This window comes from Diabrotica undecimpunctata, chromosome 5 (genome assembly GCF_040954645.1).
Source record: "Diabrotica undecimpunctata isolate CICGRU chromosome 5, icDiaUnde3, whole genome shotgun sequence".
NCBI classification, from domain to species: Eukaryota; Metazoa; Arthropoda; class Insecta; order Coleoptera; family Chrysomelidae; genus Diabrotica; species Diabrotica undecimpunctata.
In genome coordinates this window covers 126,573,761-126,600,789 of record NC_092807.1, presented here as the reverse complement: position 1 = coordinate 126,600,789, position 27,029 = coordinate 126,573,761, and the positions used below count along the sequence as shown (strand labels likewise).

The following is a 27,029-nucleotide window of genomic DNA, read 5'->3' as shown; positions in this document are numbered from 1 at the left end:
CAGATGCTAAGGGTTGTCGAAATGAAAACCCTAAGAACAATAGTGGGCAAAACAAGAAGAGACAGGGTGAGAAATACAAACGTCAGAGAGCAGTGGAAAATTCAAGATATTGTAAGATGGGGAAGACAGCCTAAGAGAATGTGGTACAATTATGTAAGACGAATGGATGAGAATAGACTAACAAAACTTGTCCTAAAAAACAACCCGCCCTGTTCAAGACCTCCCGGAAGACCACCTAAAAGATGGAGGGATAGTTGGCAATCTACCTTTTAGGAAATTAACCAGAGGCAGCTTTAGAATTAAACAGATCGAAAGATTTTTAAAAAGTAAAAGAATAATTATTAATAACAATTCCTAGTGAACTTTAATACCATACAATTTTATACCAAAAAGGTACTTTTGGTAAAACTCAATATTCTGTAGCGTTTTAGCGGTTTTATTTTGATTTGAAGTTATAAAGTAATAAGCGATGCTGGTATAAAATAACGATAAAGTTCTTATAGGCATATCTCGAGTTTATCTAAGTTTGCCATGAAAAATTGACATTTATTGTTTGATATGACGATAAGTCAAAAGTGATTGGATTTTTGAAACCTTGTTATTTGTAAAATTAGATATTGTTAATTAAAATGTACTCAGATTGTTGAATACACCGACATGTGGTTAATCTTAGACAAGTATTTGGGAAACTCTATTGCAGCATTTACGCGTTATGCAGAAAAGTTTCCTAGAAGAGGCTTACCAAGTAAAAAAACATTTAGAGCTATTGAACGATGTTGTCCAGAAACTGAAAATATAAGACCAAATAAAATATATTCTGTTAGACCAAGAACAATAAAAACAATTGATAATAAAGAAAATATTATTTTAAAAGAAAATATTACTTGATTAAAATTAAACAGTTAGCGTAAGGAATGTGGCAAGACAAACAAATAAGTCTTCTTCAAGTACTTGGCAGGTACTTAAAGAGCAGCAGCTACATCCTTCTTACTACAGGCAAGTCGAAGAGCTCTTGCCAGATGATCTACCGGTTAAAGTGGATTTTTGTGAAACATTGGAAGAAAGGACAGCCCTAATCTAATTTTTCTTACAATTCATTCTTTCTACTGACTAAGCCACCGTTACGCGACAGAGGTATATTTAACTCCCATAATGCACACTACTGATGTAACAAGAATCCACGAGTCAAATGGGATTACTTACACACATTAACAATACTCATTTAAGGTTATTGTTTAGACAGCAACTTTAGGTAACAAATTAATTGGTTATCATATTCTACCTGGAAATTTAAATAGCAATATGTACCTTGGTTTTTTAAACCATCATTTATTCGAGATATTAGAAGATTTAGCGCTAAACTAGCAATGAGCTTTATTTTTTATGCACGATAGAACTCCGCCGCAATTTAATAAAAGGTGTCGTAATTGGTTAAAAAACCATTTTCCGAATGGATACATTGGTAGGGGTACAGAAGCTCTGGTGCATAGGCCTCCTCGGTCATGCGATTTTAATCCTTTGGACTAGACAATTTAGTCGTATCTTAAAAAAATCTATCTATGTTATAGAGATAAATTTACGTCAAGAATTACAAGACAAAATTCAACGTCACTTTAATGACATCATAAATGACCCCCAACCGTTTGGGAGATAAACGGATTCTTTAGAACAAAAAGGTGGACTTGTGTATTCGTGAAAACGACATTTTGAACACTTACTTTAAATAAATTTTATTTTTTATTATAAATCTTTTTTTAGTGTTCTTTTTGAGATTTTTTTTATTTGATAACTTTATCATTGAGTACTTTATATCAGCGTCGGTTAGTACGTCACAATTTTCAAATCAAAATATTCTGAAAATGGTACAGAGGATCGAGTTTTCCAAGATTAACTTTTTGGTGTAAAATTGTATAATGTTTAAGCCCACTTAAAAATTTTAATTATTAATTCTACCCGTATAAAAGTTATGTTGAGTAATACTTAGTACGAACCTTGTAACTAGTGCCCTTTATGGGAGTCAGATATAAAGTCAAATTAATGGGATGTATCAACTTAAAATATATTCGTATAAAATTCATTAAAATGTTGCCGATAACTTTGGCAAAATCGTAAAATTATTCAACGCCCTATATCTTCAAAACGGATGATGTTCCAAAATATTTTTACTAAGCAAACTTTAATTATTTTTCCATTTGTTACCTATCGTAGAGACGGTGTTATCTTTTTTAAACACTCTGTTTATGTATATTTTAAAGATATAAAGATATAATAATTGCAATTTATTTTATTGTCTATTCTTAAAGTGAGACGGTAAGTGATAAAATTCTTGATTGTGTAAATTTGACCCTTTTATTTATAGTGCAACCATGCAAATATTTAGAATATTATGGATGACTCATTTGAAATTTCTAAATATCATAAATACAATGAGCTGGTTGTTGCAATTCATTATTTAAATTAATTAATTAATTCATTAACTAATTAATTGCAATAATACTTGCAATAAACAGATTATATTTTGATTTTCCAAAATAAATACTATCCAAATCAATTATATTCTTTTAAAGATTATTGATAAAAGAATTTTTCGTCGATGTGAATTATTATTTTAATGTATTATACATGACATTAATAACCAAAATTTTCAATGGCAAAGGAGAGGAAAAAAGGGAAGCTGGACTTAACCCACTTCAAAGAAACATCAAAAATAACACGAAACATATAATTAGAAGAGAGGACAAGCGACTAGAACATGCAGAAAAAGGAAAAGAGGTGCTTTGAAAAAACAGCTATAAGAAATTCTAGAGCACAGCAACAGACAAGAAAGCAGACAATTCTACAAAAGAATATTAGAAAGCGAACAGTCATTAGGCCAAGATTGAATAGAAAGACGCGGAAGGATAACAGAGAAAAAAAAAATTAAGAATAGATGGGGTAAACCCAAACAAAAGAATAACCAAATGATACAACATGTAACACTGCAACTCACTGATGTGGTGAGGAAGATGTGGTATATGTATAGAGAAATTAAGAAATAATAAAGCGCTAGGGACGCATTTCATAATGCAAGGAAAGATAGATGGCAAAAGAAGCATCGGAAGAGGACGAATTTCATGGCTCAAAAACCTGAGAGAATGGTTTGGATGCAGCTCAAAACAACTATTTAGAGCTACTGCCTCAAAAATTAAAATAGCTGTGATGATTGCCAACATCCGTAGCGGAGATGGCACCTGAAGAAGAAGAAGTGACGCATTGAATTTCAGCAGAATTATTAAAAAAACTTCCTAAACTGTTGAAAAAGATCTATTATCTAATAACATTGGATATATAAGCTATTGGAAATAAGATAAGACAGAATGCCATAATTATAAACCAATTGCATTGCTAAATTTAGTGTACAAAATTATATCTATTTGGTATTAACGATGGAGAATGGGACAACAGAGAGAGATGAAAACGGTTGAGCGAGGAAAGACAGTGAGTACTGTGAGTACTGTAGAATCCCTGAGTATATATATATATATATATATATATATATATATATATATATATATATATAGGTCAAAAAATTGTGATAATAAGTAAATGGTATTTAACGATAATGATAATGATGGTGAGATAAATCGACAAAAAAATAGACATCCCAGTAAATATTAATTTCAAAAAGTAACAGCAGCATAGTTTTTTTACAGCTTTTATTACAGGGAGTTGTTTTCTAGGACCAACCAAAGTAGTACCAATATGATCAGATATGATATTCATTATGTTGCCTTTAAAAAGCTCATAAAATTTCTAAATATAAGTGCATAATAATGAAAATTTAAATAATATAAAAATTGTCTTATTTTTCAGAACCCGATTGCTCAGATGGCAAAAACACTTACTGGAGATATCCCTTCGACTGCAGCCAATTCTGGGAGTGTTTAAATAAACAATTGTATCTTTTGTCATGCCCTGATGATTACTTCTGGGATGACAGCATTAAAAAATGTGATATTAATGAAGCTGTTGATTGCTGTAAGTATTAAAGTAAAGATTATAAAATATTTGTCATAATTCATTCATTTCATTCAAATTCATATCATTATATGATATCCAACACATTTATATCAGTACTAAAAGCATTTTTAAGTCACATTATCTTTTTATTGTATGCATACGAGCACTTCTTTTGTAAAACATAATAGAGTCAAGAACTACACTTTGTATTAAAATTAGGTTATATCAAGAAAAAAAAAACAAACCTAATTTATTATTTATTTTTCAGCTGGCATCATTCCTTATCCAAGTAGCACCAGTTCTGAAGGTAATTTTTTTTCGTAATGAATTATGTAGTAGTGAACTTATTTTGTAAATATTTTTGAAAATAATTTTTGATAATTATTCTTGATTTAATTAGATTTAAGCATTAAGGTACTTTTGATGCATTTGGTTGACTCATACTTTAAAGGAATCTACAGTCTAACAGTTCATTTGTTTAAAATTTAAAATAAGCAACATCAATTTCATTACGGATTGCATCTATTAGATCTTTAAGGCTGCGTTGATTGGGATACTCTAGGCATGAATACATATTTGTCGACTGAACCTGTCCACAATCACATACATGCTTTATGGCACGAATAATCCCTACCTCTGTAGGTTTTCTTTACCTTTAGTAGTCCCATATCGTAGTCTGTTAAGGAATTTTCAGGTTTCCATAATTTGTTACATGGAATCTGTTAGATAACACACTATCTAGTGTTCAAGCTCCTCTGAATATATACTTCCTTTATGGGCGGCCAACTCCCGTCGATCTCTTGTTGGAGCGACTGCAGCTAAGTGGTAGATTTTTTAAGATAGTTTAATTTTAGGTGCCCCATAATGAGCCTACACGTTTTATCATGTACACGAGTATGCCAAAATATGATATGACAGGAAAAACAATGACTTAAACAGTTCATTGAAAGTGAAAGATAAATGTTCCAAATAAAGGTTAAAATGTCTCAATCCGCGGGACAAGATTTATTAGACTTTAACACAGAACACACACACACACAGTGATCAACCCTGGCACTAAGAAACATGTGTATACCATTGTAAAGTGGGATCCACATCCACGAAGATCAAAACGGTCACACTTTGCTATTGAAGTGACACCTATCTGACCCCTGGGCTTTTCCTCCACCGCTCCTCAGCGTGTGACTTACGTGAGGTGGCTTATGATCTGAAAGTCACTTTGGGTGCCCTGAATAATGGAACACCTTTTTTTTTTCCTTGATTGTGGTTAGGCCACCCAACTGTGGGGCTAGCACATATCGGCTTTTTCCTTATTTTCTGTACTGATTGTATTGAAGTTACTCTAACTTGACATCGGTACTTGAGTCTCTAAAAAGAGAAAGTGTGCCACCGATTTGTGTTGATGAGGTCTCTGTCCAAAATATGTGTGTGCTCGGCCACTCAACCGCCGATTTGGTAAAATAAATTTTGTTCTCCTAGCCGGCTGAGCATCCGAGAGAGGTCCGGCCACCGAGCCCATTTATACCGCACATGATCTCCGTACTCAGAACATTTGATCCATCTGAAGGGCCTTGTTCACCATTTTAGTTGTTATAAAAGACCTGACGGTTCTTTTGTACGTGTATATATTTAATTTATATTATTAATTCACTTTGTATTGAAGTGATACCGCGATGACTTATACGGAAAACATTTTTTTTGTTTTTTGTTTTTTTTTACCTAAACTAAATAATGCTAACCTAACTAAAATTTTGAGTGAGTTCAACACAGAATAACATGAATTTGTAGTAATTATACAAGTACACCTGTACTTGCTATGAAACAGCAAACAATGTAACTGGTGCATAAAAGAATATGTACTCTACCACTTGAAGTAAAGATAGTAAACTGTTACCATGTAGCGAAGACCCCTGTCTTCTTGGCAGGTCAAAAACAAAAGTATTGTAAATGTCAAAGCAGTCTCCACCCTTACTAGATGGAACGACTGTCTGTTACTCACTGATGGAACTCGTCTCTGTTGACTGAGCAGCCCCCACACCTACTGGATGTAACGACCATCTGTAACTGACTGATATTGACTGAGACGGCCGTTAGGTAGAGTGATTTTTCACAAGTTGGCGCTACGTGTGGGCGATAATTACCCAGGGATCTACACTTTTAAAGAAAGCCACTTATTTTTCTATGGATCTTTTTAAAAATACAATGTACGAATAAATAGACCGATATACTGCAACATTGAATAACCACCTTTCACTGTTGTATATCGTCTGTATTTTTGTACGCTGACTCTTGACTGAATAGACGACGAGAATTAAAACTAACAAAAAGTCTGTTAATATATTAACAATGCTTATATATAGTTGCGAAACTGTAACATCTACAACATTAAACTTCTGCTTTCTTTAGTATGTTTTATCTCTACACACATTTTTCGTCAAGTTTATTCCTTTCAAAAAACTTGTACAAAAGTAAAAGACTTCACATTTGTATTTAGGTATAAAACATAATCAAAACTTTTTAAAAAGTGTCGTCAAAATTTATACAGGAAACCCTCACGTTTTCGATCTAGATCAGATCATCCTCGGTGCCTTTTTTTGTAATTGAAGCTAACACTAAAATTGTAGCTGTGACATTAATATATGGTTTTACATTGTTCCAAATTTAAATTCCAATGTGACTCTAGGTCGATGACATTGGATAAAAATTTAATACTTAAAGAGCAATACGTTTATTTGACACAGACCAACCTAATTATATGTTTTATACAAATTAAATACAAATGTGAAGTGTTTTACTTCTGTATAAGTTTTTTAAACGATGGTATACAGCCAAGTACTGGGATTTTCTCATTAGTTTTTTATTCTTTTCATTTGTAACTCCTTTGTTTACTTTTTTAGGTTTAGTTTTGTAAAACTATAGTTTTGTAAAACTAATAAATTTTTTAAATTTATACATTTCAGTGTATTGGCCGGTATCTCTATTTTACCAGTGAATCACTTAACGTGTTATATTAAAATATTTTAAAAACGTTTTTATATTCAATTTTTAATTTCAGCTCCAGCCACGACAACTGGCGAACCTCTTCCATACACTACTCCTGAAATGATCTGTACTAAGGACAATACCTTTTTCCCAGACATTTATGATTGCTCAAAATACTATGAATGTTCCAATGGAATACCAGTTCCAATGAGCTGCCCCCCAGGAGAATTGTGGAATATTAAACTAAACACCTGCGACTGGCCTGCCAACGTTGATTGCTGTAAGCGTTTATTTTTTATTTATTTGTTTATTGTGTCGTCATATTTGCTAAGAATAAAATAAAGATTCAAATTAAACTAAATAAATATTTAACTTATAAGAAATATTCTAAAGTAGTATAATAAACAGGATTATTTAATACTAAGTGTAACTACTTTTTCGTTTCATTCGTATAATTTTCATCCAATTAATTCATTAGTACTTCCCACGTTTTTCAGATAATGTCTAGTACCAGATTGAATAAAGTAGAAGTAATAAAATAATTGATAAAGGAAAGATTTCTCAAGAATGGTACAACTCCGAAGTCATTCTACTATTTAAGAAAGAAGACAAAGCAAACATCGAGAATTACCGACCAATATCCTTGCTATCACATCTGTATAAATTACTAACTAAAATCATAATCAACCGCCCAACACATAAGCTCGATTTTTATTAGCCTATCGAGCAGGCTGGATTCAGAAAACATTTTAGTACCATAGACTACTTTGTACACCGTAAGAATACTGATAGAAAAATACACCGAGTATAATGTTCCAACTTACATGGCGTTCGTCGATTTCCATAAAGCATTCGATTTCATCGAATTATGGGCATTGCTTGAATCTCTAGAAAATGCACGTATAGATTCAACATAATCTAACATAATTATAGCATATATGAAAATGCTACCAAGCAGATAAAGCTGGACGAAAGCACAAAACTAATCCCATAAGACTACAACGGGGAGTAAGACAAGGAGACACCATGTTTCCCAAACTACTTACCCTTGCTCTAGAAGAAATTTTTAAGAAACTAGAATGGAACAATAATACCTTTATTCAACGTCGACGGATCATACTTAAATTACTTGAGATTCGCATATGACATAGTTTTAATTGCCGATAATATCCAGGAACTAAATGATATGTTACAACAATTTTCAGGAGCGGTAGGATTAAAAATGAACTACAACAAAACAAAAATACTGAGCCGAGACCAGACAAATATAACAATATAAAATCATATTATGTATATTTAGTTCATGTCATCAAACTGGGAACACCAAATCAAGATGCTGAAATTAAAAGAAGAACACAACTGGCATAGGGCGCTTTCGGCAAACTAGCATATATCTTGAAAAACACCTTCATTCCTGTAAACTTCAAGAAAAAGGTGTATAACACATTCATACTACCAGTTTGTACCTACGGCTTGGAGACAGTAGCACTTACCAAAAAATCTGCTAAAAAATTAGAAACAACGCAAAGAGCAATGGAACGAATCATGCTTTCAATATCATTAAGAGACAAGATTAGAAACACCGAGATAAGACGTAGAACGAAGATTAGGGATATTCTAGAAGAAATTATAAAAGTGAAATGGCGCTGGGCAGGTCACGTGGCCATATATAATGACAACATATAGACATGGAGAATAAGGGCGACAACAAGAAGCATGGAAAGACCTAAAAAAAGATGGGTAGGTGATATAAGAGCAGTGGCAGGCAAACAGTGGATTAGATTAGCGCAAGATATAGAAAGATGGAAGCAATTGGGGTAGACTTACATTGAGGAGTGGATGTAAAATGGTTGACAAAGAGAGACCAGATTGAATACTGTAGGACTTATTTACGTAGGAAGACTCCTTATTTAATGTTTGTTTTGTACGGTATTATTGGTTTCACTCTTTTCTCCAATTTCGTTATAACTGTATCAATTTTCTAGATATTTCCCTCTATATTAAGTTTAGTTCTATTCATATGTCGTATTACTAGGCCATTTTCTCTATTACCTTATATTTTACCTTATTAATAAAAAAGTTTACCAACAATTTGTAGCTGTGTATGTTATGAAATATGCAAGTCTCATATAACTGATATAATAAATTCTGTATTGTCCATTGGTAAAGCGAATAGTTCTTTATACCACGATTTTAAATAAGTTTATATCTATAGTAAAATTATAAAATAATTACTAATTTAAAAATTATTTTACTAATGATTTCTTTTTTTACAGCGTATACCGTGTCAACTCCTGGTAAGTATGTTACCTAACAATAATATGTTTGATTAGAAAATAAAACACTTATAGCATCAGATTTCAAAAACCTCTGTTATACTATTCACATTATGTATTAGTCGTAGATAAAGTATATTATTAAGGTATGACAGTACTTCAACCAAAAACATTAAACAGGAAGTTTTATGTAGATTTTACAGCTTAATTCAATTTTTGTGTTTGCATTTTAGGAACTAAAGCTCCACCTACATCACCAGTAACCCAAACTCCTGAACCCGAAACTCCAACAGCAGCTCCAACAACTTCAATACCATACACAACACCAGATCTAATATGTACAGCTGACAATGAATATTTCCCTTACATTTATGATTGCTCAAAGTATTATGAATGTTCAAACGGAGTACCAATTTTAATGGATTGTCCTACAGGAGAGTTATGGAATATTAAAATAAACAATTGCGATTGGGCTGCTAATGTCGATTGCTGTAAGTATCTTCTTATTGATAGACATAGATAAAAAGTTGAAAACATTAAATAACGTAAATAGTTCCTTTTACAAAAACCAGACACGCGTATTCTGTAATATGGACATTTTAAATTTAATGCGTTTAATGTCGCCAGATTTACCATTTTTCTGTTATCATTAGCCACTTTGGTTTTTTAAATAGAAAACTTTGTATATTTTATTATTATTATTATTATTATTGGAATGCTTAGTTCAATAGTCACAAAGATCTTTAATAAATCAAGCTCCTCAGTCTTTAATAAATCAAGAAAATAAATTAGAGCATAAATGGCACATTTATACATAATATTAAATAAATCTTGAATATGTTGCATGTGTGAGTCCATTTCAAATGGGGAAATGGAAAATAAGAATAATACTTACTCACAAACAATTTATTCTATCACCAACGACCGGTTTCGCATACCATAATTTTCTATACATCTTCAGCTCAACGGTACATGGTAAACTAAATGCTGAAAATATAATCAGTATTAGGGTGCTGTCTGGTACAAAAAATATAGCAATTATGTTAATATTATATGTGTGTGATTTATTAAACATGAATTTAAATTAATTAAATGAAAATAAGGCGATTAAGAAGTAAAACATAATTTAGTGAAAATTTAAATTAAATAAATATTACTTACAGGCTGATATAAGGATTATGTTTAATTATTTGAGAAAATATAGTTTAAAAATCCGGTATGGTATACCAATGACAGGTGATAATAGGTTTTACTTCAAAAATTTGACACGGAAAGGGATAATTCTTAAGCGGAATTGATATTAACAATATCAACAAACAATTTACATAGTAATTTCATTCCTAGCCTAGTTGTTAATATCAATTCCCCTCAAGAACTATCACTTTACTCGTTAAATAGTTGCAGTAAAACTGATGATCACCTGTCACCAGTTTATTATCACGGATTTTTAAAATATGTTTTCCTAAACATTTAATATTAATCCTTGTATCGGCATGTAAGTAATATTTATTTAATTTTAATTTCAACTAAATGATTTTTCACCTAATTTTTATTTAAATAATTTAAATTCATATTTAATTAATCAAACACATATAATATTTGCATAATTGGTATATTTTTTGTTTTAGCAGCATCCTAATATTAGTTATTATAATTTTAGCATTTAGTTTACTATGTATCATTGACCTAAAGTTGCATATCATGTTATAGTATGCGAAATCGGTCTTTGAAGGTAGAATACATTGATTGTAAGTAAGTCTTATTTTCATCTTCTTTTTACCTAATATTAAATAAATAATTTAAAATGCCGTCCAAACTAGTAACGCTTATCCGATTGATGATGACGAACACAGGGAATCAGGTACAGATATAACGTGAACTGACTGATACATTTCAAATAACATAAGAATTCGGATTTTTGAGAAAATAGAAACGTTTTATAAAAGACTTAACTATGAGTGTGATTTTTTTTTTAATTTTTAAATTGATTATCGAAAAAGTTTTTGAGCTCATAAATGTACGTATGTAAAAAACGTATTTTTGGACAATTTTTAATGTTCTAAATGCCTCATTTTTTTATAAATACATATAACAAATAAAAAACCTCTATTTGGGCTATTTTGAGGTTTATAAAATGTAGAAAATCCTCAAAACCCTACAAATTCAGCTGTTCGAATTTTTGAAGATAGCACACCCTACTGAATAATCTGAAAAAATCGATGATATAGCTCTTAATCAAATACACAAAATAAACAAAAATTTAAAAAAAAAACACTTTTTAATTTAACACTGAAACACGTAGTTAGAAAATCGTCAGAAGGTAGAAATAACATAGTTGCCAACTGGCAGCATATGCAAATGCTATAACATAAATATCACGACCAGAATGAAATACGCATACGTTTTGAGCTCATAAATGTACGTATGTAAAAAACGTATTTTTGGACAATTTTTAATGTTCTTAAGGCCTCATTTTTTTATAAATATATATAACCTATAAAAAACCTCTATTTGGGCTATTTTGAGGTTTATAAAATGTAGAAAATCCTCAAAACCCTACAAATTCAGCTGTTCGAATTTTTGAAGATAGCACACCCTACTGAATAATCTGAAAAAATCGATGATATAGCTCTTAATCAAATACACAAAATAAACAAAAATTTAAAAAAAAAACACTTTTTAATTTAACACTGAAACACGTAGTTAGAAAATCGTCAGAAGGTAGAAATAACATAGTTGCCAACTGGCAGCATATGCAAATGCTATAACATAAATATCACGACCAGAACGAAATACGCATACGAAACATTAATGACATGCTAAATAAATAGATCTGTCAACAACACAAAAAGGACTAAAATCTTAGTACAAAGCAGATCGAAAAGCAATACGATCCTACCTCATAGTTGACAACTTTATACAAAAGTAGATAGAAAAGGTGAAAGAAATAATAAGTTAGACTTACTCACAATCAATTTAATTTAACTAATGGGACGACCGGTTTCGCTTTCTATAATATGCAAAGCATCTTCAGGTCACGATACAAAGTTTATTTAGTGGTTTATTTATTGATTCATTACAGTTTAATAGACGATGTTACCAATTTGTGGGTCTTACCTTGTCTGCTTAAACATTTTAATTTTTATTTTTTTATTCATTTATAAAACCACAGACATGTAATATTGGCATAATTACTGTAATTTATATAATTTATATCACCTACCTATGTTTTTTATCTTTATTAGACAACACCCTAATATGGGATTATTGTTTTCAGCATTTTAACTTTGTATCGTGACCTGAAGATGCTTTGCATATTATAGAAAGCGAAACCGGTCGTCCGATTAGTTAAATTAAATTGATTGTGAGTAAGTCTAACTTATTATTTCTTTCACCTTTTGAAATGGACTCACACAAGCAACACATTCATGATTTAAAAGTAGATAGCTTTACCTATTTAGAAGTCAACACCAAAAACATCAACACATCTTTAGGATTCAATTTTCCTGCAGGTAGTATCTGTGAGAGTCCACGACTCAACTTCGTATAACATATTAGGAAAGATACAACATTTTAGTAACCTGATTTTTATGGGTACTGATAAATCATGGTATATACGTAGCAGCCATTTTTTATAAATACAGATCCTGCTTATTCTATTCTACATTTGATTTCTAGGGAATGAGTTCAATATTCATTAAAGTTCGTACCAAGGTAGGTGCATGTTTTTGCTCTTTCTATTAATTGACCATTTACACTGATTCTTCCAATTTGCTGTTTCTTCTTAGAGATCACCGTACATTTTGTTTTCCTAATGGTTAGTAAAAGTCCATATGTTTAATTTCTGTAATTCTATTTAGTAATACCTAGAAGGCTCCTTAACTGTCAGCGGATACCACCGTGTCATTCGTATATCTGATGGTATTGATACATTCTCCGTTAATTCCAATTCCGTCTTCAACATCTTTTACTGCTACTTGAAAGATTTCCTCAGAGTATATGTTAAACAGGAGGGGTGGCAGTATACATCCCTGTCGGACTCCATACCTAAGCCATACTAGGCCCCATAAATAAGAACAGCAGACGGTTCAGATATAATTATGAAATGTACAGAGAACTACATTTTGTTTATTTTTCAAAGTAAAAAAAAAAGATTAGATCCATATAATTGATAAATTTGCAAAAAGTGATTAAAATAGTCTAAAATGTAAAACCTCCATTCCTATTATACATAATAAGGTTAAATGTAAGCGTTAATAATCGATGATATAGATATTCACGAAACCTAAATGTGTACCAGAATATAGTAGAATGTGTAAGTGAATATGCTATGGAAGCTTTAGAAGAATCATAATAAGACAGTCTAAATGAAAATGTATAGTTAAGTAAAGACATTGAAGTAAAGGTAGCAAAAAACTGGGCACAAAATATCTGGCTGATTAGAATAGACACAGAGGATGGGAAATACTATACACAAAGATGCCAAAAAGCAGTAATATAGAGAAAATCTCTATGGCACAATAAATGTAAATAATCGAATGAAATTAATTATGTAATTATTTTGATCCGTACGAAAATTTTTCTGCTATTTATTAAATATTTTTTATATCTATAACAAATGTATCGAGAATTACCAAAAAGTGATAATATTTTGTTTTATTTTTCAGCTTATGTAGTTTCCACAACTGGTAAGTTTTCGTAACAATTTGAATTTTATTATGGTAATATTCCATTATACGAATTAAGTAAATTATAAATTTTAGCCTTTTTATAAATAATTATACTATGTATTTTAAACAGCAACTAATATTTTGCTAAAACATTGAGTGTCAATTTAGGATTAAACTACAAACAAAGACTAACTTAACCACTTATATTTTAGCAAATCCTTCATCTGCTCTACCAGATATTTCCACCTCAGAAGCAAACACTCCTTCAGAGGTTCCTACAGAAGTTTCTACTGAACCTATACCATACACAACACCAGATCTCATATGTACAGCTGACAATACATATTTTCCTTATATTTATGATTGCTCAAAGTACTATGAATGTTCCAACGGAATACCAGTTTTAATGGATTGTCCAACAGGAGAATTATGGAATATTAAAATAAACAACTGCGACTGGCCTGCTAATGTTGACTGTTGTAAGTACGATATCTTACACCTAAAAAAATCATTCATAAAATAAAAAAAAATAAATACAATAATAAATAGAAAATACAATACTCTTTTATTTTTCAGCATACGTTGTAACCACAACTGGTAAGTCTTAATTAAAGTATTCATATTTCTAATCAAAAAGCAGATATTTAAATAATTGACATTTAAAATTTTCATTTACATTATTGTTTATAATACGAGTATAATAAGAGAGACAATTTTGAAGGCAATATTTTCGACTGATATGAAAGTTTGTTGCCCGGAAATTTTCGCGAATTATATTTTGACAGTTAAATCACGAGACGTCAGTCGAGTGATTTTGTCAAAATTTCATAAGCGAAAATTGCCAAAAGGCAACAATCTGGAATAAAACCAGAAGAAAATTTTTCCGGTAAACAATTTTCTCTCGAATGATATTCTTGCAACAATTAATGCACCATATCAACGAAACATAAACTTTATTTATTTGTTCACAATATTAAATGTACAATTATTATAAGCTACAGTAGTTTGCCCAATCTTTTCTACCAAAGCATGATTTTGTGTATTATTGACCTGTAGCATTTGAGAACTCAAAAGTCTAGCTGCATTTGTTATTCTAAGATTTCCGATCAACTTCTGGTGGTGACTGGAATATAGCTGCAGACATAGTTTTAGAGACCTTACAGTTAAGTGACCCGTTAATTTAATTAACTTTTGGTTATAAACACGTTGCTTGAACAGAGCTGACACAGCTGAATATCAAAGAGAATGATTGGTTATTTTATGTTAATCCACTTTTTTCAGCTGAAATTTTTGTCTACTTAGATACGGTGTTGATTCTAAGTGGACAGTTTTTGTACCAAGATCCATCCTTACAGTTGGGGTGAAAGGTAATAAAGAGTCTGTCTGATAAAACCTTTAATCCCCATTTTTCCAATTTCAAAGATAATCTAACTGGGCATACATTTTTTTAATGAGTTTCTTACCAGCCATTTTCTGCTTGCCAAACTATTCGAACGGCTTGATTTGTTTTGAAAAAAATGCAGATGTATTCAATTCGGCCCATAAATTCTTCCATAACATCAAATTTTTTCTGAAAAAAGTGAATCTTGCAGTTTACGGCCTCATTGCTTCTCCAAGCAAGTTCAAATGAGCAAAGGCGAAAAAACTTTTTTTGTGTTTCATCGGAGGTTTCCTCGTCGTAGCTCTGGACGATTTTTAATAGTTTTTAGGTAGAAAATTTTTTTATTTCTTCACCTGACAGTCATTTAAATCTTGATTTTTCATCTGGATTTATTATATCTGTCCAAAATTGATAACGCTCTATGACGTTTGTCAAACAGGCAACATTAGAATTACACCAGACACCCTATTGACGTATATGTCATAATTTTGTCGCTGAGCAATCATGGGCAAAAAGGAGTTTTGTCCATAGGAAACGTGGCGTTGCTATGTCGTTTTATCAGTTAAAAAAAGTCTAGTGAAATAGTCGTAAATATACCTTTTCTTCTGTAGCAAAAATATCCTTGCCAAAAATGAACAATATAACAATATGGCTCAATGAAGTTTATGAAATTGTGATAACCCTAAATTTCTTATAAAAAACTAAGAAAACAATACATTTACTAAAATTTTAGATTCAGTCATTACAAAAAAAATATATTTACGCTTCCTACAGGAGCATCTACAGAAGCACCTACCCAAGCACCTACCCAAGCACCTACCCAAGCACCTACCGAAGCACCTACCCAACCACCTACCGATGCACCTACCGAAGTACCTACCGAAGAACCTACTGAAGCACCTACTGCTGCTCCTACTGAAGCACCTACTGACGCACCTGGACCAAACACAACACCCGAAATTATATGTAAACAAGATAATACTTATTTCCCATATATTTATGACTGCTCCAAATACTATGAGTGTTCAAACGGAAAACCAATTTTAATGACCTGTCCTAATGGACAACTATGGAATAATTTGCTAAAAACATGTGATTGGGCCGCGAACGTCGATTGCTGTAAGTTTCTTACATATCTTTACTAAAAAATGATTAATTTTAATAAACTTATTTACATTTAAGCCAAACCGTATAGTTAGTAGTTTACTATAATTTTTAAAATTGCCTTCTTAAATCGTCAGCCCATCGTGTAGGTGACCGAACGATGCTTCCCCTGTCCTCTATTGGTCACCATTTCAATAACCTTTTTGCCTATCGCTCGTCTGTTATTCTGGATATGTGTCCTGCTCATCTTCATTTTTGTCTGGATATGAATTTCATGACGTCAGTCACTTTGTTTTTTCTTCTTCTTCTTGCAGTACCGTCTCCTATCGGAGGTTGGCTACCATCACAGCAATCTTTACTTTGTTGGCTGCAGCTCTGAACAACTGTATTGAACTGCACCCATACCACTCCCTTAAATTTCGCAGCCAAGAAATTCTCCTACGTCCCACATTTCTCTTTCCCGAGATTTTTCCTTGGATTATAAGTCTAAGCAGAGAGTACTTTTCTCCTCTCATTATGTGGCCCAGATATTCCAGTTTTTTCGTTTGTACGGTTTTTATAACTTCGCGTTTCTTCCCCATCTTCAGCAGAACATCTTGATTTGTTACTCTTTCTGTCCATGGTATTTTCCACATTCTCCTGTAAAACCACATCTCGAATGCCTCAATGTTTTTGATGTTTATGTTTTTCAGTATCCAGGCTTCCATGCGGTACAGCAGAACGGAGAAAACATAGCACCTTAACATTCTCGTTCTTAAGTTTATATTTATGTCCCGGCTGCATAGGAACTTTCTCATTTTGACAAACGATTGTCTTGCTATCTCTATTCGCCTCTTGATTTCTCTTGTCTGGTCATTAGTATCAGTGAAGCAAACCCCTAAATATTTGTAGGACGTAACTTTTTCAACTGGCTGATTATTTATGGTTAAATTCACATTGGTGTATAGCTTCTTTGTTACAATCATGAATTTAGTCTTTTTGGTGTTCAGTTTTAGACCATACTTTTTGGTATGAGTGTTTATGTTTTCCATCAAAAACTGTAAATTTGCTAGGTTATCTGTTACTATTAGCGTGTCATCAGCGTATCGTATATTGTTAATTAACTCTTCGTTAATGTTCATACCAATGTTTTGCTCTAGGAGCGCTTCCTGGCATATTGTTTCGCTATATATATTGAATAATGGTGGAGAAAGCACACAACCTTGACGCACACCTCGACGAATCTCAATTTCTTCGGTTAACTCATTATCAACTTTGATTTTGTTTTTTATTTTGTCTCAAAGAGTTATTCCTAACATGGATCGGTCCTTTCTTCTCTGTATGACCCTTGGTCTGGTAGCTGCAGCTTTTATTAAGGTAAGTGTTTCTGCTCCATAGGTCAAAACTATGAGGATGCATTGATCAAATACTTTTTTCTTCAGGCAATATGGGCAGCTTACTTTTAAAAGTTTTTCTCAGTTTTCCGTATAATGCCCACCGAAGATCGATTCTTTTTTTCAGTTCATGTAATATTTTGCTTAGTACTATGTCATAGGTTTTATGAGAATCGATAAATATTGGTACTAATTATTGGATTCCCTCGTTTTCTCTATGGTTTTTATGTTTTATAGATTGTAATTAGTTCCGTAATTTTTGCAGAATCCTGCTTGTTCTCATGGTTGATAAGTCTCTAATTTTCTTTTCATTTTTTTAACTATTATTCCGGTAAACAACTTAAATTTTAAGTATTTCTGACGCTACTTCATCTTCGGCTGGGGTTCCATTATTGTTGCATATTGTTCTTTTTCTCTTGATCTATATAGCTCTGTGTAGAACTCATCGACTATTGTTAGTATTTCATATCTGTTCGTCGTTTCTTCTCCAGCTCTGTTTCATATTTTGTTAATTTCTATTTTTAACTTTTGCAGGATCCTTCTTAAAACTTTCATGTCCTTATTTTGAATTTTGCTCTATTGCTTGTTTGCTACTTTGCTAGGTAGCTACTTTGTAGTTTCTTATATGTTCTTATATATTTTTTTACTGCCTTTGTCATCTTTGTATTTATCTATACTGTTATCTCTTTTTATCTCTCTCCTTAGTTCTATAAGGGTTTTCGTAGGGACTTGGCTTTTTAGCCTTTTTGTTTTCTGAACAATATTTAGTTTTAGTGTTGACTATTTGTTTTATATTGATGTCTGTTGGTTTCTGTCTTATAATTAATTATTAATATGTTATTCCTTCTCCTCCTGACTACTGAATATTAGTTGGTTTGGTCTATCTCTTTGGTTGTTTTTTATTTATTATTTTGTTTACTAATCTTAATAAATCTTTGCGACTTTTGCACATTATCGATAATAAAACGTTACCTTCATTTGGCTTGACGTTATAGGTTTCATTTTTGTTTTCTCGAACTTAAACTTGGCTTCGATGTCTGCAAAATTTTATTAGATAATAATAAATAATATAATATTGTTTTATTTCAGCATACGTCATATCCACTCCGGGTAAGTTTTACATTAATGCATATATTTTCTAATTATATGATGTAATAGAAAAAAAACAGGTTAAAAGTTTGTTCTTTGTACTACGTGTAAACAAAAATTAAGCACATTGAGAATGCCATTAATCTAAAGTTTGTATTTGAATAACTAAGCTATCTTGTAATTAGCCAACTACATTTCTTACATTGAAACATTATAAAAGAAAAAAAAACAGGTATTTCCGGATTTGTTCTCTTACTACATCTGCTATTATTAATGCTGTTTAACATTAAGAGCAAATATAGGATAAAATTAGTTTATGATGAATTAGATGGAGCCATTTTAATAGGTGGAATTTCAGTTTTTATTACTTAAATATAGGTAACTTTACGTTGTTACTTGATCTATTAAACATAGATCCTAATAAATACCAAAGTTATAATTATCGAGAGCCATAGTACGATGAGAACTAAAAATATTGGTGAATCGTCTTGTTTTTCACGTGCCATATTAAAATTATCCAACGTTGATGATCACCATTGCGAAGGCTTCTCGATTTTCTGCCACTTGGAATAATGATTGTCCTGCATTTGATACCTGAGTTCATTCAAAAATGTCACTTGTTTTCTTCCTGTAGCTCTGCGGGCGGCATTTTAATTTACCTTTAAGTATTTTCAGTTGTTCAACAGTCTGTAATAATATTCTACATTTTGTTAACCCTCCTTAGTACATCCTTATTAGTTTTTCCTGCTGTCTTACTCTTCCAACTTTCAGGTATTTTTCCAAAACTTAAAAATATTGTTACAACAGTAAATAATACATGATACTCCAGAAATATGCCAGAAATAACTTGGACCGCGATATAAACAAACACGTTCTTTCTTAAGGAGGTGAGCAACCGACCTGCTTTTTCTTAATTCATAAGGATAAAAATTTTTAAAAGGCTAACTATAATGGTTCAAATAAGCTGCTTGTTTAATACATGTTCTCAAATTCTCCCATTCATGATTTTTATCTGTTTGTGTATATTGTTAGTCTAAACATTACCTTAAGCGATTTTTGGTAAAGATCTCAAACATTTACTTATTATAGCAAATACACTTGAGATATCACAAACTAGCACCACCTACATATTTAAAAAAAGAAAAGAAAAATAAAGGTATTAAGCAGATTATAACTTAGCACAAAGGGTATAACAAACAAGATTAGTGACCTTAGATTCGCAGACGATAAACAAAAGGGATTCCATTCAGACAGATCTTGCACAGATACCGTTTTTGTCCGAAGACAAAAAGCAGAAAAATGAATAGAATTTAAATGGCCTGCTCATATATATTTTATTGATCTAGCGAAGGCATTAGATTTTATTTTTAAGTAAAAAATATGACACTTCTTCTCTTTGTTGGGAAAATCAAAGTCAAGCTAATAAAAGGAGAACTTAACAATACCATATCAGCTGGGAATTGTATTTATCAGAGTGACTTACCCGAGAGCCCGTTGCATTTAAACATTATTATGAAGGAGATAATAAAGAAAGTGCTAAAAATAAGAGAAAACAAGGTAAAAGTCTTAAAAAAGAGGTCTTATGAATATGGTGCGACATGATATAACTGCCGAAAACAAGGACGATCTACAACGACTCCTACATCAATTGAACTTCAAACCCGAATCGTTCAATATGATTTGTTCAGTCGCTAAAACAAAATGCATAACATCAAAGACACCTGTAAGATGTAAACTCGAGGTGAATCAATTGTCTAACAAGATATGAAGTGTAAATACTTAGGCATAAAACCAAGTACACAGGCCGAGTTTACAAGCTACTGATGTCGGAGCAGCTGATTCTAGCGGGAGTTACGGTTGACGCTGAAGTGATTAAAAACGAATATACGAGTACAAGACGACAAAATTTATATCAAATTTTATAAGAAAAACCTGTGGCTAAAAACCGTGAATAGGACCACGCACGAATTATGGTACATCAAATAATTAACTGTAAAGACTGAAGAAAGCAAATCCTACGACATATAAAAATACTTTGTACACTTGTTAAAACAATGAATTATTACTCGTGTTCCTCTATTTTATTTGTTTAACAGATTTCGATTGAATACTGTAGAGAAACCAAAAATACTTTAACAAATATTTACATTACCATTTTTACAGTATTGTACTCTCAGAAGCACTATATACTAAGAACACATATTAAGTTTATAGACAGATAAAGAGCTATTTTTAATTTTGCTGAATTTAGTAAGTACTGTAACTTAAAAATCCGATAATTATCGACAATCGGTAAGTTACTCACACCATATCTTGTAACACCAGACAATAACATGTGTTTTTTATACGCCAGCTACTTGTCTACTTATTAGATAGTGTATACTCGACTACAAGCGCACTCAACGACTCGTTAGCTTTTTGAAGCTGGCTAGTTAGCTTGTAAACACGCCCAATATAGAAGCCTTAGTTTATACTAATATATCTACTTGCCAATATGCACACTATTGTGCACAATACTACGTAATATAAAAAGCCTTAACAACCGAGCTAAATAGATGCTTAAAACTATTTGTCATCACCTAGGGCACATACTCAACAGGAATCCCATTAATAAAGTTTCATTCCCTCCAGACAAACTTCCACACTTGACTGGTAATGAACTTCCTGGTAAGTATTACGACGTTCTAGAATTAACTCCCCCAAATATCTCAGAAAGAACATATAAAAAGCAGATAGATTCCAAAAACGCTCATCAGATTTAGAGCCGTCCTTCTCAAATAATTAGTGGCAGCAGAGATGCTTCCTTCTTGAGACGTGTTTTGGCTTTTTATTTCTCCTTGACAAAAGAGAGCCATCTTCAGTTTTCTACTGTTTTGCTAGCAGCACACAGCCACTCTTCTATTTACTCACGTGGCTCTATCACTCAAAAACTTCCGCAAAAATAAAGGAGGGCGATCGATGTGCCCTTAAAGAGACACATCGCCTAAGCCAGGTTCATAACGTTCGATATTCGTCGAGTCAAAAAGTAAAAATGGACCTTTTAATATAATATTGAATGGCTATCGTTCAAATGACACGCAGAACATATTTTAAATTGGAGACAGCGTTAGAGCTCGTCACTCATAGCCGGCAACAGCATACTTTGCTGTATTTATGAAACGGTAGATAGTTAAAAACTATTATATCTTATGTCAAATTTAGTCTTAAGACTAAATTCAGAATAAACAAATATACAAAGAACACACAAAGCTGATGTTGAAAGTAGGTATGTATATGGGAAACCGGAAACAACAACAAACCAAAAGATTGCTTGAAACAACAGAAATGAAATTATCGTGGCATAGCTGGAAATACTCTCCTAAACAAAAAAAAACGAGACAAAATATAAAAAATATATGTAATGTCTTCTTCTTCTGGTTCCTATCCGTTTCGGATGTTGGAAATCATATTGGCAATCATGACCTTGCTCGCTGCGGCTCGAAACAGCTCCGTTAAGGTTTTCTTAAACCATGTTCTTAAATTCCGCAGCCATGATATTCTCCTTCTACCAGGTCCTCGCCTACCTTTGACTTTACCTTGCAATATAGACTGCAGCAGGGAGTAACGGTGCTATATATATGTAATGTAGATGATGGAAAAGGGGAAAAAAGAACGGAATGAACATACTAGCAAAATGAAAGGAGAAGGAACAGGTGAAAATTGCTTGAAACTAATTTCCAACTGGACGGAGGAGTATAGGTAGACTCCGATAAACGTGGTGGCGCAACCTGATCGTTAATCTAGGTGGATGAAGTTTAAACAGATGATTCTCCTAGAATAAAGACAAACGAAGAAAAAGAAAAAGTGTGAAACTTTTCGTCGACTTTTGGAAGTCAGTTACATTGTTTAACTTAGTCAATAATATTCCAATGGATAATAGTCAATTAGATAATAGTCAATATATTCCAATGGAAAGAAACGAAGGCAATTTTTGTAAAAAAAAATTTAAAAATTGCTAAGAAAGAATCTGGTTTGGTATCGTAAGGCCTAGTTATAATTAACTATGTTAAAGAGCCATAAATTCACTAAACCTGCAGCTAGATTTTCCTAAAATTTGTGGAAAACATTTTTAAGAGTTTTAATTATTTTCTTTTCTTGTATATGTTAGTGTGTTTTATTTAAAAACATTAGAGACACTTTTTACTTTGTTTATATGGGCGGGATTCTGATCGAAAGTCATTTGGACCTCTGTTTAACTAAATTACATGTATAACCTCTAATTGATCCAATATATTTAAAGATTTTTTTAACTAATTTTCTACATTTAAAAATAATTCTGTTTATTATCAGTAGTAATATCCCTAGGACATTGATAATGGACGAGATAATTTCATGACAATCGAAAGCTCGTTCCTTGGTAACAGCACGAAGCCGAAGGCTGAGTGCTGTTACCAAGCAACGAGCTTGAGAAATTTGTCATGAAATTATGAGGCATTCATCAATGTCCGAGGGATATTCGGCGGAAATTTTTTGAAAAAAAAATCATATTCCTCAAATATATTTGTGACTGTAGGTTGTATTTCTGAGAATTTTTTCTTTGATTAGCGCATTTATACTTTGAACATTCCCATTGCCGAAACGTGACATTTTGAAATTTATTTGGATGAAGTTGTCAAACTCGATCGTGTTGTCATAGGGATTGAAAATTGCACTGAATGCAATTATCAGTCTAATGTTGACATGATTGGTTGAAATTGTTCCACATGACACAATATGACGAAATTTGAACGGTTGTTAGAACAGTCGAAAAATTATCTTTATAATTTATCTGTTATATTTTAACTAAACTCAGTAATTTTACACTTTTTACTCAGTACAAAATACAGTGTAAACATATTGTAAAAATATTTTAAATAACTTTAAAACATTACTAATTAAAAACTTTTTTATTTTTTAGCACCAGCAGCAAACGCAGCTTAAGATAAATTAGTTATGTGATAAAAGAATGTAAATCTTATTTTTTTATTTTTATTTGTGTCGAAAACAATAATACTCTAAACGAATAAAATCGTTAGTTACTGCAAAAAGTTAGTTTTATTTGCATTGCATTATTTCTAAATCAATCATATATTTTTTTAAGTAGAAGTTATGGTTTCGAGTAGCTATTCAATTATGCATAGTATTGTTGCCGCGAGGGGGCATTTGGGCCTGTAGGACCCATCGCCGGCTCTGCGGACTTCTTCCTGTCCTGGGAATTAGACCGGGTGTTGACCATCTTTGCTTGTCACTGATAAAATGGTTTAATACTTCTACTGGTATAAAATAACGGTTACCGTGACAAGTATCTGTTATAGGTAACAATTCCAAGGAGCAGTTACAAAATAACAGATCAAAAATAGAAAACAGAACAGGTAAAATAGTCTAAGTATTCCTTGACTTACGGAAGGAATAACTTAGTAAACAAGAAAAATAAAATGGTATAAAAGTACAATGCAAAGAAAATGTTTCTAAGTGTTTCTTGACTTACGGAAGAAACAACTTAGAATGAAAAGTAAAATACACAAGATAAAAGAATAGAAAAGTGCAGAAATATTCCTAAGTGTTTCTTGTCTTACGGAAGAAACAACTTAGGACAGAAATACAGATAAATGAAATATGTAAATATGAAACAAGGTATGGAAATATTTCTAAGTGTTTCTTGACTTACGGAAGAAACAACTTAGAGTGAAAACAAACAAGAGAATCAAATATGGAAAAATAAGAATACAAATACTTATAAGTGTTTCTTGACTTACGGAAGAAACGACTTACAAATACGAAAAAGCAAATACAGAAAAGATGTGGAAATATTGCTAAGTGTTTCTTGACTTACGGAAGAAACAACTTAGCATAAAATAGAAAATGAAAGAGACAAATGTATTAAGTATTTTCTTAACTTAAGGAAGAAAATATCTTAGATAAAATATCGGAAATAATAATGCAACAATGATTATGAAAATATTTCTAAGTGTTCTTTTGACTTACCGGAAAAGAACGGCTTAAACGCACAATTAAAATAACAAGTCAAATATTCAGAGAAATATTTCTAAGAATTCTTTGACTTACCGGAAAGAACTACTTAGACAAAGTACAAATCAAAATATAAAATAGAAAAAGCAAGATAAATATTTCTAAGTGTTCTTAACTTACGGAAGAACAACTTAGACACAAAATACAAGAAAAATAAACAATCAAAATATTCAAATAAAATATCAAACAATCAGTACATGAACAAATATAGATCAATGTATTATTCTAACCTGAAAAGGTCTGAATATACAATAATGCTAAAATAAATTGGTATATAAAAAAATCAGAAATAAAACAATAACTTAGTAGGAACAATAATAGCACTAACTAGGTCTACAGTAGAAGAGGCAAGCTCGACTGATCGATGAGAGAAAATCTACCTGCTTTTATGTAAAACAAATCCTTTGTTTTACGTAGCGAAAGTGGAATTTCCCTTCATCGAATCAATTAGAAATTTGGATTTGGCCAACCTTGGAATTCCCAAGTATTTTGACCGATATCCAAATTCCTTGATGCCTCCGGCACGGCTGTCGCGCCTCCGGAGGACAGTATATGCTATGCTGTTACAGCTGTCATTCCATGTTTGGTGCACCACGAGGCTTCAGAAGTTCCACCCAGAAAGGGAAAATGAGAAAAAATTATTTAGACCAAAAATCTAAAATAAGAAATCTTGTGTTAGCGATTGCACACCTTTTAAAGATCTCCTTACCATAGAAAAAACAATTTTTTTAAGGATATAGCTGATTACAATCATCATTAAATAAATATAATTTAAATGTGTAAAATATAGTATAATAAAGTATAAGTGGATATTAAGGTCTTTAAAACACGCGCGATTTTTCGAGCAAGACGGCGCAGCCGGAGTGCTTGAAATAGAGCAAATGTTTTAAAGACAAGTTATCCATGAATACTTTATGCTATTTTTTTTATTGGTAAACTTTAAAATCAAGTATTATTACTACAAAAAATTAAAATAAGAGCTTATAATATAAAATGGTTTTTGAATTTTTTAAGTACATTAGTATACCCTTTGTTATTAAGGAAATGAAAAAAAAAAGAACAATTAATTTGCTATCTGTCACATAAGATTAATTGTTATTACTGGATGTATATTGCTTAAAAATGAGTTCTAACATTAATTACTTAAATAGTAAAGCAGAATCGCGGTTAATATCGCAAAAATCGGAAGTCGTTTATAAAAAAGAATACTACAAGTTCATTAAACGAATGGAAGAGCGAAAGGTAACAGAGACAGATGAACCAGTTGCGCTTGCTTTTCTTCAAAAAATGTCGAAACAGTACCAGCCGTCAACTATGTGGGCTATCCATTCGAAATTGCAAAGTATGTTGAGGATAAACAAAGGGGTCGATTTAAATTTATTTGTAAAAGTGCATGCATTTATTAAGGCAATAAGCAAGAATGACATGGCCAAGAAGTATTTATTTATTTTATGTATTTATTTTTAAAGGTGGTAGCCATTTGTTTTGGCTCTTGCAGAAGATGTGAATTGTGCGATTTACACTAACATTACATCAAGAAAGAATGAAGTGTATAGCTTATTAGTATCTGACCATTTAATACTGTGATAGCTCAAAATTTTACAGTTGCTGATAGCTATGGAAATAATTATGTATGTTTGGTGAAGAAGTCAACAAATTAAATTCATTTGAAATGTGGATGTACCGCCGAATGCTAAGAATAAGCTGGACCAGCAGAACTACGAATAAAGAAGTACTAAGAGCAAGGAACACACGCCCTCATCTGGTCAATACTATCTACTAAGATTGAAGGTAATAGGGGCATAGGACGGAAGAAAAAATCTTGGCTACGAAACATCAGAGATTGGACCTACACAAAAGGAAATTAATTAGTTTATCAAGCCCCACAACAGAGAGAAATTTGCCATATTGATCGCCAACCTCAACAGAGAAGGTACTTAGAAGGAGGAAGTGAAAAAGTATTTATTATTGTTGTTAGTTAGTTGGTATTTATACATTGGGATCATGTCCCTTGCAAATTGCATCTAAAATAATTTCTTCACAATACCACAAGCCAAAGTTTTAACTATAGAGATGTGTTTGCAGGAACTAACAAAGAGGAAATCTT

At 31.8% G+C, this 27,029-nt stretch overlaps 1 protein-coding gene across 2 annotated transcripts in view; it reads left to right on the top strand.

Annotated features, from left to right (window-relative positions):
* LOC140441773 (uncharacterized) overlaps positions 1-23,940 on the top strand; it is a 40,874-nt gene extending 16,934 nt beyond the window's left edge. Inside the window, exons 5-15 of one of the 2 annotated variants that reach the window (XM_072532688.1) lie at positions 3,853-4,017; positions 4,268-4,306; positions 7,055-7,261; positions 9,258-9,278; positions 9,491-9,748; positions 13,925-13,945; positions 14,140-14,406; positions 14,504-14,524; positions 16,095-16,427; positions 18,875-18,895; positions 23,811-23,940. In XM_072532688.1, the coding sequence (XP_072388789.1) occupies positions 3,853-4,017; positions 4,268-4,306; positions 7,055-7,261; positions 9,258-9,278; positions 9,491-9,748; positions 13,925-13,945; positions 14,140-14,406; positions 14,504-14,524; positions 16,095-16,427; positions 18,875-18,895; positions 23,811-23,833 (1,376 nt within the window). In that variant the 3' untranslated portion in view covers positions 23,834-23,940. Of the gene's footprint in view, positions 1-3,852; positions 4,018-4,267; positions 4,307-7,054; positions 7,262-9,257; positions 9,279-9,490; positions 9,749-13,924; positions 13,946-14,139; positions 14,407-14,503; positions 14,525-16,082; positions 16,428-18,874; positions 18,896-23,810 lie in introns of both variants that reach the window. The other variant, XM_072532687.1, reaches the window with a different exon arrangement.
* Positions 23,941-27,029: the final 3,089 nt, after the last annotated feature.